Source organism: Stegodyphus dumicola, chromosome 7 (assembly GCF_044657685.1).
Source record: "Stegodyphus dumicola isolate Sdum_Otavi_A_Nest chromosome 7, ASM4465768v1".
NCBI lineage: Eukaryota > Metazoa > Arthropoda > Arachnida > Araneae > Eresidae > Stegodyphus > Stegodyphus dumicola.
The window spans coordinates 181,485,728-181,499,748 of NC_140774.1; the positions used below are offsets into that span (position 1 = coordinate 181,485,728).

At 30.1% G+C, this 14,021-nt stretch overlaps 1 protein-coding gene across 1 annotated transcript in view; it reads left to right on the forward strand.

The window, feature by feature from the left end:
• LOC118195430 (acidic leucine-rich nuclear phosphoprotein 32 family member A-like) overlaps nucleotides 1-11,389 on the forward strand; it is a 47,582-nt gene extending 36,193 nt beyond the window's left edge. The window contains exons 7-8 of the mRNA XM_035366734.2: nucleotides 6,459-6,549; nucleotides 11,009-11,389. Of these exons, the coding sequence (XP_035222625.1) occupies nucleotides 6,459-6,549; nucleotides 11,009-11,052 (135 nt within the window). The 3' untranslated portion in view covers nucleotides 11,053-11,389. The remainder of the gene's footprint in view (nucleotides 1-6,458; nucleotides 6,550-11,008) is intronic.
• Nucleotides 11,390-14,021: the final 2,632 nt, after the last annotated feature.

Genomic DNA, 14,021 nt, shown 5'->3' on the forward strand with positions numbered 1-14,021 from the left:
CTAATTTCATATACAGATTTTAAGGTTTATTGAGTAACCAGCATTTTTATTTTGAAATCTGTTTATTGGTAAACAGTTCTATTTAAATATTACTTAAAACAAAAAATGAATTGTTTATATAGTATATATAAGCATTTTCAAATAACAATGCATTGCATAACTACCTGAGCAATTAAAAAATGCACACTTAGTAATTTCTCTAAGTGATATAATTTATTATACATTTGGTTTGTGGGATTTATATTACAGTAGTACCTCTTATCACCACGAATGAAAAATGATTATCCCTTAGGTTCAGTTCATTGCAATATTTTAAAGTGATGCTCTTTAGTATTAAATCTTGAGCTAGACAAAAGCTGCTATATAGTTACTGAAAATTATGTATTTTAAAACTTTCAGATGCAAGAAAAAATGTTCTTGATAATTGTTATTTTCTGTAAATTTAAAGTGTCCCTTATCTTTTCGCATCGTTTTATATAGTTATCTAAACTTTTGTTCATGTAATGAACTGAAAACTTAAACTGTGATTTCAGCTTTCAGGTCTCATTTTGTACTGTATTGTTCACATCTTATTGATATACAGCAAGTGTTGCTTAATGTGAACATGGTTAATGTTATTCAAATATTATTATTTAATTGATGAAATCCCGTCCATTTGTATACAAAAGCATGGAAAATACGTCACTTATTGTGATCAGTAAGTCAACTAATGGTATCAGAATACTATAGAATGAATTTTTAAATTGCAGGGACTGCAGATTTTACTGAAAGGGGTGACAAGCAAAATGGTATATGAAACAGAACCAAAATATTAATCTGATAATTGCTGAAATGCCTTTAATGACGTATATCATATGTTAGGTTGATGGTCTTGCTGAGTTTGAAGTTGCCGCCAATTGTAGGCCAGCAAATTATGACCAATGGAGTACCCTGCAGATCCTGTTCCTTTATACTACAGCACGAATGCATGGCACATGCTGCTTGTTGTAATTAAACTAGAAGTTTAATTTTGTGAATTTATCCTGTCTCAGAATAAAAGGCTATAATAATTATTAAGCTGAAATTTAAAGTCTCCTGTTCTACAGAATTTTCACGCATTTTGCTTGAAAACACTTTTCATTTGTGTACATGGTGAAATGTGGCTGTAAACAGCATTTATGATCTCAGAGGTATAAACAAAGTTAATGCCATAAAGTCAAAAGAAATTTAAATTTTTGTACTTTAGACTGTGCACATCGGAAGATTTAAATACAAGATTTATAGACCTACAATTTCCAGAAAAGTTTTCCAAAAAGTGTGTCTTCATAGTATTAACACATTGCACACGGGGAACATACTTTTACGTATTTTGCAGTCTTATCACTACATCACAGGCTTTGTAAAAGTACGTATTTAGTAGATCTGTTCTGGACAATGGGTGTTGTATAAATATGATGGGCACTGTAAGTGCATATTGATTTATTGTGATTTTAATAATGCCCACATGAAAAGTCCGAGCCAAAATATACCCACATACAATGTGTTAACATGTAATGAAACATGTTTTATGGGAAATTGGTGAATTTCTTGTCTTTTGGAGAATTATTGAAAACAAATTATTTAAATCTTCATTTTTTTATCTTAGAAATCTTTCTCTTAATATTCTTATCTTCCCACTAGACAAAGCATTTAAGCAATCAAAGAAAGCAAAGATACTGAAAACTGATGTTTTATTAAAAGATTCATCACAGTTGTCTCAGTGCACACCATAGTGCACCTCTGTTCTGCCCAAAATTCAGAAAATTTTGTCTTAAATATTATAGCTTGTTGCTTCACTGAATTCTAAAACTTTAGGTGCGCTGGCAGTAGTGCCACTCTTGACCTTATGTCATTTCATATTGATTCTCAATACACACTCATATTATTAAAGAAATAAAATTGGTTTCTTCTATACATTCTAAATACGAGCATCTCTTTAGTATAACAGAAATCTTAAATCTGAAAATTCTAAAATGAGGAGGAAATTCATTGAAAAAGAAACTGATGAATAAAAACAGAAAGAAAATTATTCTTCAAAGGTATATTATTAAAACATTAACAATTTATGAGATGAGACTAGTAGTTACATTAATTGGTTTATGGAAACAAGTAAACGTAGGGAAGATGTTAAAAGAGAGGAAATTGATGTACATTAGGTTTTAAAAAAAAGAAGCTGGAAATTAAAAAAGTGCAAAAACAGTACGTTTGTTGTTGCTACAAAATATAAATATTTTCTATCTTTTATTGTATAGTTACACTAATATAATTTTAGAATCAATATCAGAAATAACAACTGCTAATGTTCTTAGTACTTTTTTGATAGATATTTTTAGTATTAAAAAAAATTGTGATTGTAACCACATAAGTCTTTTATTGCTAATGATGTGCAATGTATTATAACTGTGCAATTTAATTATTTGTAACTAACTGTACAAAAATGTAAAACTTAACATAAAATGTTATTCCTTACTACTATTGAGACATAAAGTAATACAAAACTACCTGTCATCTCTGATGCTTCAGCAACTTATTTGAACTTTATTATAATAAATACTATATATTAACTGGTCTACAACTCTAGCAAATCTACATGATGCTATGACACTTATTGTGTCAGACTAAGTGCAGCTAACTTTCAACACTTATCAGTCAAACCAATGTCAGATGTTCACATCTGTTCTGATCACCAGCTGCCTGTCTCTAAGCAAGCAGCTGCAGCCAAACTTCTTTTATCAGTTATGCTGATTGTTATTTTCAAGGTTGTCATGCTACCTGGAAAACCGGAAATAGTCAAGAAATTCGATAATTGACAAAAAAAAGGGGGGTCAGTGAATTTAAATATTTTAGTCATAATCTGGAAAAGTCGGGGAATTTCATACGATAATTCCCCAAAAAGCGAGTTTTGCACCAACGTTCGAAGCAATCACGTTCTTGGCGGATTATGTTTCGCGTGAGAATTATTTAAGCAGCTGGCGTAGAGCCAATTTTCACAGCTTCAATCAGATTGTCTTTTAGAAAGGCAAAGCAAGTATTCAGTAACTTTGGTTTCCAGTAACCTTGAGAATTGAGACTCACATGTGTAGTGCATGTTGAATGAAAGAATATACCTTCTCATTCTCGTATAAAGCAAAATCGATTTAATCCTCGTGACACGATTTGGCACCGTTTTGATGAGCAGTAAACGGGTCATTTCAGTGTTTGCGACAGTTTTCAAAATCTTGTAAAGGCCATAGTTTATACCGGGATTTTACTGCAAAATCATTTAAACCTTTCCCTTTTTGTTTAGCTGCAAAATATCTGCAAAAAAGACATTTTAAAATCCAGATTGGGCTTATTATAATCTCAAGCTTCACTAGAGAAAACAACTCCTATTGTTGTTATAATAGTAATGCTTTGAGGATTATATATAATATGTAATTGGCAAATTTTTGTGTTTTCAAGTTTGCCATAATTAATTTACCTTTCAGCACAGCCAATGCAGATAGACTGGAATTTTCTTAAAACACACCTGGAAAACCTTGAAAAGTAAAGGAATTTCATTCTCCTGTTTGAGTGACAACCCTGTATTTTACTCCTCAATTTGACTTGACATCAAATTTGCATATACCTTTGGCTTAGTAAGTGCATAACGAAACAAAGCGTTGAAGAGTCGATGTAAACATAAAATCTTGTAAAATTTAAATTAAAAGCCCTCAATCTTTAATAAAATATGTAGACTAAGTGTAAATTATAAATATTCCAAGAAATTTAATAATTTAATGCTAATTACTGAAAAAAATTTCATAAATTTTATTCTTGGATTTGTTTTATAAATAAGTTAAATATTATGTTTAATAATACATTCCTCTTACAGATTTATTTTATTCTTATAAATTATCAAAGTGAAGTTCAGGTCTAGATGATTGCTTTATTTATTCGGTTCCTATTTGCTTGATAGGTTCTTAGTTGTTTTCTTTGATATTCATGAAAATTACTCAATTTCCACATGCAGAAATGTGTACGAACCCTGAAGCCATTCTCATTGAAGGGTAACATTTTCTAAAGTGTGGTGCGAGTAATTAAAGAACCGTTCTTTAAAAAAGATTGTTTAATGTAGAAGTTAAGTTACTCAATCTTTATGTCCATTAACTTACAAATGAAGTATATATTTCTTGTCAGAAATTTTATAGAAACATATGATTTATAGATTCTAATTTTTTCTATAATTGTGATTTAATATTAGCTTCAGTAATATATTAGTAGATTTTGTGATACTTCTGATTGAGTAATAGAAGGAAAATTTCAAATTAAATGTGCATGTAATTTTCAAGAAATGTTTTTAATTACTTGGTTTTCATACATTTATGATTTTAAGTTAAATGTAATTAAATTACATTTAATGGCTAATTAAAATTAATTATCTTCAATGCATATTTTTCATTCACAAGTTGTAAAAATGCTGTTTATGCATTGATTCCTGACAAGTTTTGCTGTGTGTTTAAATCTATGTACGTACCTCAAAAGCATGTATGACAGAAGTAATTTTTTTAAGGATGCCTTTTAAAATGGGATACTGAACTGAGGGTGCGCGTGGGTAACACATGCCTAAGAGAGTATTGATAGCTAGATAAACAGCAATCTTAATTACGATAGACATATAACAATTAATAAGAAAATGAAAAGTCTAGTCACATTTCGGAAGACAGTGCTGAAATTGGTTAATTTCCTACAAATATTAACCCTTTTAGGAGGAGCATCCCATATACGCATTCCCTTAGAACGTGTCTTACAGCCAGGCGTCCCATCCACGCATCACTAGAGATTGCATTCAGAGGACGGGTGAAGCGTATACGCATTTTAAGCTGGACTGTTTTTCTGAAGATCACTAGATGGCATCCGATGTTCATTACTTTTGAAATGAACCTTGAAATTAGGTTCCTGACTTTGAGTTTGATATATTCTTTCATTCATCAACTGTTGTGGAGGTGGGGGTGTAAACAAAGACGGGCTCTTTAAATCTTGACGTGCGAATTATAAACATTCGCTCTCATGTCTAATTTATATTCAATTTTTATTTTATTTTTTAATTCTATTTTTTCTTCTACCATGTACAGTCTTTTAGGGTTGCTATGTTATGTTTATTTTATGGAGCTTTATTATGTTTTGCATTGTCTTCAGGCATACAGTGGTGGTCAAAATTGTGGACACTTTTGGAAATTTCTATGTTTTTGAACTTTGTATGCTTATAGAAAATGTTACGTTTCACAAAATGCAAACTTGTATATATCATTTTAAAGAGAATTTATTACTGAATTCAATACAAAACACAAAATTCAATTATTTGCAATGCAAAAAAAGTTATATGTACTTTAATATAAATAAAAAACACAGTTGTTTGTAATGTCTAGCTTTCCTGGCCAATCACTGTTTTTGTTCTGAGAACCAATCAAATGTTAGTAACTGCCAGTAGAAGCTGACATCATGTTTACACTTGAAACAATTCATTATTTTGCTTTGTTCTGTAGAAGGAGGACCTATTTCTTATACACTGCAATTACAAGTAGGAATTTTTGTAAAAATTTTTAATATTTAGTCAAGAAGCAATGACATCAAATAAAAGAGTAGATTGGACACCTAGAAAGAGATGTAATATTATTGTGTTACGAGAAAGTGGTCTTTCCTATGCTGAAATTGCAAGACGGGTGGTTCAGTGACTAGATCTGGAGTCCGAAAGTTTTGTTTACGATATCAGGAGACAAATTCAATAAAAAACAAAGGAGGAAAAAACCACTACTGTATTTCGGAAAGCCTCACCTCCTGTCTATTATGGCATGAAGGCACTATTTTTCAGAGGAGGAATACACTCCTATGTTTAATGAACCATTTAACCAACACAGATGAGAGTCATGATTCATTTTCTAAAGAGTTAGAAAGTGATACTTCTCTGTGCTTCGAGATTTACCACAGTCTTCATTTTAAATTTTGTTACTTCTTACTGTAAATAGTCTTTATTGTATTGTTTTATTAATTTTAAACTTTATTGTTGGATTTTATCAATTAAAACTTTAGAATAATTTGAATAGCACTTCCAAAATTTATTTTACAAAATAAGCAATTTTTTAATATATTTTCATGTACAATAAAGACAAAATGGTTATTAAATGCTAATTTTAATGTATATAAGAGCTCAAGTAATAATCTAAAATGATACCAAAAATTATGATGCTTGAAGTGAAACTTTCTTTTTACTTGATTTATATATATATAATTAGTCTTAGCAGTGCAAAACCCCCTTCCTGAACAGTGACTGCCTGCTCAGTATTTTTAAGTTATTTTTTACCATCTTAAATATATTTTTGATTGGCTCTAGGTAAATAATTTCATGTTTAAAAGTCAGATACTGTTTTTGAGTAGCTGTTTTATTTACTATCAAAATTCTTAATTTTTAAATAAATTTTTAGGAAGAATCAGAGGGTGATGATTATAACCCCGATGGTTCAGTTGAAAGTGATGTTGATATTGAAGATGATGCAGATGAGGAAGAAAAGGATGGTAAGAATTTTATGTTAAATAAAATATGCATAATTTTGTATGTTCATATGGAATAACTCTTCCCTGTGTCGCTTCTGTGAACAGAATTTCCTCAGTTAACTCCTTGTGACTATGCTTCTGTAACATCTACGTCGCCATCTGAATGCAGCCTATAAGTATTTTGTTTCTATTTTGAAGACGTGTGTTGCAAGCATCTTAACGAAAGAAAATTCAGATTTGCCTATTATGGCGTGAAGGCGCTTTTGTGTATTATGAGGTGCATCATCTCGTAAATTTAGCATATGTAAAAGTGGCAGCTTCTTTATATGTAGTATATTATTATTTAAGTATAGATAAACACATTGTTGATATCCAGTATTATCTTCAAAAAAGTTCTAAAAGGAAACTTGAAACAGTTCTAACAGCACCATAATACTGAAATAAAAAATATTTTGAAATGTTTTTCTAGAATCTTTGATCAATAAATAGAACCTGCTTCTTATATATTTTAAGGAAGATCAAGGATTTTAATCAAATGTATCTCTTGAATGGTTCATAAACTTTATATTTAAAAAAGAAAATGTATGAGAAAAACCTTACTTAGATTTTATTATACTTCAGAATAGTTTTTAAAGATATTTCTTTAACCATATCAATGATCAAAATTTAAATTTACTGAAACTTGTGCTCAGTAGGAAATATTAAAAAAATTTAGGCTGACCTGGAATAAAGTTATTACATTTTAAACCTTAAGTATAGTAGCTCTTAAAAATTGTAAACAACAAAGGCTCTTAAGTTAACAGATATTTAAAAAGTCAGTAGTATCAAAAAAAATATAATTTATTGTTAAACAAACGTTCATTGTTTTTTTTAATGAGAAAGAATATTTTATTATATATCTGTGTTTACTTGTATATTTGAAATCGAAACATGATTTAATGCAAAAGAAAGTAATTACCTGAAAGTTATGAAAATGCAATCTCCTTGCAATATTCTTCGGATTAACAAGTTGCAAGTCATTCATTACCTTAAGTTTTCGGAAGTTAAATTTGTTTTTTAAAAGTGGCAAATTGAGAAAGCATTCGATGCTGGGAACCCAATAGCTATAAAAATGAGTTTTTACTGCTCAAATCACAGTTAAATGACTAGTGAATTCATCTGCTTCATCTCCTAATTTATTAATGTTTTAATAATAAACCTTTGAAAAATAATTTTCTTTTTATGACCTGTTTGTTTTTTAATGAATTTCCTCTTCTTTTTACCCAGATCAGATTTTCTGGAAATGTGGGAATTGTTCTTTATATGCTTCTTATAATTCTCATTTTGGTATTTGGCTTTTTATCACTAAGGGAAGGGCCATTATGTTAAATCTCCTAATTAGCTGAATTCATATACCCGTATCAAAATTAGAAAAATAGTTTTGTAATTTTTATCTGTCAGAAGTTCTTAAATCGCTCATAAGCTCCAACTACTACGGATTCTCCGTAGTTTCTACGGAAATTCATGAAAAACTACGAGCTATGGAAAAAAACTACGGATTTTACAGAAACAAGAGCAGGAGAACCAGTACGCAAAACGGAACCAACTAATTCATCCAATGATTGGCTGAATACTCGTGTTATCATATATCACGTGTTGAGTGCGTTCCTAGTTTTGAAGAATTAGCCAATCGTAGATCAGTAACTCCAACCGTTAACGACTTATCAATAGTTCCACCCAATTGTCTGTCTCCCAGGTTCCTCGCTGATGCGTGTTTAGGCTGCATTGTGTAGTTTACGGCGAGAGCTTAGCGTGTGTCTTGTGAACTGTGAATCAGGTGAAAGATTTTTAATCATAATGCTGCCTCGAACGAAGAAGCCAAAATTATCAAAGCAGAAGTTTAAAGATTCATATTCTTCAGAATTTCCATGCATTAAAGCGTCCGAAATTTCTGTGAATCACGCACACTGCAGTGTATGCAACAAAGACTTCTCAGTTGCTCATGGCGGAAAAGATGACTGTAAACGGCATGTGTTTTCTCAAAAGCATATAGAACTTGGCACCGTAAAATCTAAAGAAATAACAAATTTCTTAATAAAAGATGATGAAACAGATCCTATAAAAGCCGAATGCTATTTTGTTCGTTTTTTAATTGAACATAATCTACCGCTTTCTGTTTCGGATCATTCCAAAGAGCTTTTCAAAGCAATGTTTCCGGATTCTGCCATAGCAAAAAAATTTAGCTGCGGTCATACCAAAACTGCTGCTATTGTGAAAACGCTTGCAGAAAATACTGTTGCTGATATTATAAAATCAGTGTGCAGTACATCATTTTCTCTAAGTACTGATGGAAGTAATGATAACAAACTGTACCCATTGGTTATAACATACTACAGTAAAGAAAAGGGAGTGATAATTACTTCATTGATTTCTATTTTAGAATGCACAAATAATACAGGAGAAGGTATTTTTAATTGTATAAATGAAAACTTTAAAAACAAAGGTTTAGAATGGAAAAATTGCTTATCATTTTCTTCAGATAATGCTAGTAATATGATTGGAAAGTTTAAAGGTGTAGCATCATTTATCAAAATGCATCAACCAAGTATAATCACCCGAGGTTGTCTGTGCCACCTCTTGCATGTAGCTGCAAAAAAAGCTACTGAAAAATTAATTGGCTCAGAAATTGAAATGTTGATAATAGATATATATTTTTACTTGGAGAAAAGTTCGAAACGGAAGCATAGCTTCAAAGTTGCTCAACAAATTTTGGGACAGAATGCAAAATCTCATAAAATTTTGAAATATTGCAGTACGAGATGGTTGTCTCTTTTAGAATCTATAACAAGGATTTTGGAACAGTGGGATGCTGTGATAAATTTTTTTGGAGATAAACCAGATAACAGTGAGAATGAGGGAAAGAGATTGCAAAACATTAAAAAAATTTTACAGTCACCGACCACCAAATTGTACTTGTTATTTTTGAAAAATACTTTGCCTTTGTTTATAACAGTAAATATTAATTTGCAACAACAAGCTTCTTATATACATAAATTGAGAAGAGAACTTTTTGAACTTTTAATGAATTTATTTGTTAGATTCGTAAAACCATCAGTAATTTCTAAAGAAAATGAAGATGTTACTCTAACGTCTATTCCATTTCAGAAGTATAGTAAACAAAAAGAAAATGAAAATTTAGTGATTGGTGCGGAAACAAGACTATATTTAAAAAATGCCAAGTTGAATGAAAGTGAAGTGAAATCATTTTTCAATTCTGTGCGAGCTTTTTTTGTAACTGCATGTTCATATATAATTGATAAATTTCCACTGAGTGATCCATTTCTAAAACATGCTGAAGTTGCTGACATCAACTTGAGAACTGAAGTCTCATTTTCATCTGTTCTTTACTTGATGAATACTTTTCCATCCATTATTGATAAAAAAAGTCTTAATCAAGTAGAAATTGAATTTTCCATGTATCAAGTAGATGATTTGAAAGAAATTGTAGATTTGCGTATTGATATAGCATGGGGAGAAATTGCCAAATTAAAAAATATGAATGGGTGTATTAAATACAAAGTATTGCCTTCTGTAATGCTTGCTGTCTTAATAATACCTCATTCAAATGCAGCTTGCGAAAGAATTTTTTCTATTGTTAAAAAAAATCAGACGGAATTTTGACCAAATTTAGGTCTTGAAACTCTTGAAGCAGTTTTGATTGAAAAAATAAATATGCAGGCAAATGAAGAACTGTGTTATAAAAAAACATTCTCAAAATCAGAACTTAAGCTTGCTAAGCATGCTACATATAAATCTTTGCATTCATAAATTATGCGTATTTTGCTTAATACTTATATGTATCATTCTTGGTTATTTAAATTTTATTTCCCTGTAGAAATCATATCCAGAACAAAGATATGATTTATAGCTTCTGATTTTTTCTATGATTAGTAGTGATTTGAAGTACTTTTTATTAGTGAATGCTTGAGGAGTTAAAAGAAAATTTCTAATTAAATGTGCATATAATTTACAAGGTATATTTTTAATTATTCAGTTTTAAATGTAATAAAATTGATTACAATTAATTATTAATTTAAAATTAATGAATGGTTAATTACAACATACGCTACGCGCACATTTTCAAAGTTGTAAAAATGTCGTTCGCGCGTTGACTACTGACAAGGTTTGCTGAAGGTTGGAGTCTATGATCGCTATATGTTTAATCTTAATCTGACAGCTTGCTTGTATTTTGAATATATTATATTTAAGACAGCATAAGATTGACAAAAATTAAGATGTGTTACAAGTACACACTAAAGTTTCAGTATGATTTCATCAGTCTCTTCTCTAAGCTGAAGTAAAGTAATGAAAAATTCTCTTAGTCTCTACAATTCAGCATTGGAAAGCCTATAAATATATTGTCACCACATATTTATGATTCCATAAATTAAGCATGTTTCTCTGTGCTAATGCTGTATATTTTTATTTATTTATTTTTTAGATAACCCCAGAGGACAAAAACGAAAATTGGAGAATGATGATTAAACTGCCATTTTCAATTGGTCATTCATAACTTGTGTATAGATCATCACCTTGTTGGACAATTTTAATTAATGCATATATTCATTGTAGAAGTCTTAATATCTGAAATAATTATATTGAAATACAGGCAACTGTATATTTTCTGCAGTTTTGTAATAATTTTCAATTTATTTTCTGTATTTTTTCCAGTGTTTGTAAACTTTTATTCATCATATTTGGTAGTATGTGATTTCAGCGTCTTTTGTAAATTTTTACTCCTTTAGTTCATAGTTATGCCTATATTTTGTGTTTTGTGTAAAATATGCGATATGAATTTTAATAAAGTATCTTTCCTAAATAATTTTCAGTGTCGTGTTTTTAGAAAACATTTGTGACTACATTTAACCCTACGGCACTTGCGAAATTTAAGTAATTCTTTCTCCCAAATATGTGCAATATCTGTCCGTCATAAATTTGTAATATGAGCTTGTTCATGTAGGCCCACTTGCAGTGAGTAACCGGAATGTGAGCTGAGCTCGTTCGTGATTATATAAAAGGGTCAAAAAAGCACTATTGAATCGGACTATAAATTATAGCATGTAAACTGTATATTGTTGCATGTTTTGTTTTCATAGAGGTCAGTGTAAAGTGCACCAAATGAGCATGAAGAAATTGACATTCAATGTAATCCTGTGACATCACGTAACAAAGTCTTAAGAAGCCAATATCACTGAGCAAGAGCTCAAAAATACAGTCACTCAACTCTGTATTCAACTAACTGGGTTTTATTCTCCAACACAACTGATATTTAATAGTTATGGCCAATTTCTAGAGCTTCAAAAACTGCATTTTTTAGGAATTACCAGAATACCTCCAGTTTGGCATCAAAATTGCTACCAAGACCCAAAGTGCTTAAAAAGTCTGTGTTTTTTTTTTGTAAATGAGTTTTGATCCTTACAAATCCTTAATTTTGGCCAAAACTGACAAAAAGTCCTTAACTGTTACTCGTTTGACATTTCTGTCTTTTTTTTTTTACAACTGCTATTTTGAGTATGAATTAATATTTTGGGCGATGTATTGACAAATACATATTTAATAGATTAATGTTTGAATTTTTTCCTTTTTAATATGAATGGTGGATACTCTAGTTTTAGATATGAAGCCCTCTTTCGATTGAAACAAACATTTTGTAGTAAATCGTTTTTTGTGAATGAAGATTTCATAAAATATTGCATCAAAAACAACTGTTCCCTTTTTGAGATAAGAGTTCTTTTATTATGCGGCGCATAATTTGACACTTTTAAAATCAGTTTGGATACATAATTTTTTTTATTTGCGAGATTTTGACGATTTTTTCATACAGATGTAACACTAATATAAATATCATAAAAATTGTTTCAGAAATAGCATTAATATAAAAAAAATTTTAAAGTGACATAATTTTCCATTTTGGTGGTAGGAATATTTGATTCTGAAAAATAAACAATATAATAAGTTCTATAAAGCACACTTTCTGACGCACTTCTTAAAAAAATCTGATGTGTACACCGCATGACTTCTTTGCACGGAATATTAAATTACACGCATTTTTTCTTGCATTTCATTTAAACTTATTGGATTGAGTTAAATCTACATTGTTGATATCGCATAAACCACAATAAATAAATGCACTTTTTAAAATTCACTATATTTGTTTACCATAGCAACATTCTGGCACTAGGCTCCCGTAACGGTGTTCGTTTTCGTCCATATTATAACGAAAGCATATAAATTTATATCGTTCGAACAATTATCTAATCGTTGCTACCTGTTCTATTCAAATACTGTAATAAATCTAAAATGGTGTATAAAAGAAATTAAGCAAACAAAACAAAAAACAGTTTTTTGCAGAAATTTTTTGCAAAACTTTTTTGCAATTTTTTGCATTTTTTGAAAAGTTTTTTGCAAAACAAAATTCAGTATTTCTTGTTCAATTAATACAGTTCTCACTTCCCGACAAGGCAAAAATGCATAAAAACTGAAAAAAACTATATATTAAAAATTGCAAAATAAATCTGAAACATATATTTCCTCGAATAAATTCCAGAATGCATTAAGCATGATTTATCGCAATAATAAAAGAAGGCGTTATCTTTGTTGTTGCGAAGCTTAGTTTTTTCTAGATTGGCAGCAAATCCGCTATTTTGCCAAGTTTAAAATGTAAACAAACGTCCACCATCGCAAAATTCATTAGGCTTAGCTGCACTTAAACATTTTTTTAAATTGTTGATAACTTTCACAAATATTGCATGCAGATTTACTAAAGGTATAAAAACCTTAACCGAAAGATAAGAACAACTTAATCATGTTCAAAGCAAAAAATGCACAATTTACATATAAGAATAAAGACACTGAGCCGAGTAAGCAGAGTGAATATCTATATTTATATTCTTTTGGTGTGACCAATTGCAACCAAAATATGAGGAGCACGTTTACATGTTATAGCAGTCGTACATACAAAATTTCAACGTTCTGAGGCTACTCATTTTTTAGTTATGCGAGATACGTACGTACACGCAGACGCCACGAAAAATTCTCTTTAGAATTCATTTTAAATCAGTTTTATAATTTTTTGGGGGGAAAAGAGTCCTTTATTCTGTCCCTATTTGCAGAGGTCAAGCAAAAACATCATTAAATTGCATTGGATAGCAGTCAAAATCGATATTATCTTTGAAATATGATACCCAACATTTTTCTTGATTACAATACTTCCTTTAGACAACTTAGTACTTACAATTTTCAAAAAACATGATGAAATTAAAAGTGTCTTCATGTTCCGTAGTAGATATGTTTTATAGGCAATTTCTGATGAATCTCATCTTTTGGAAGAAAAGTGTTTCTTTTCATACCAGAAATCTTTTATTTTCGTATCTTTCCTCTAGACACAAGCATCAAAGGTATTGAAAACTGACAGTTAATTGAAAGATTCATCATATGTGTCTTCAGTACACCAT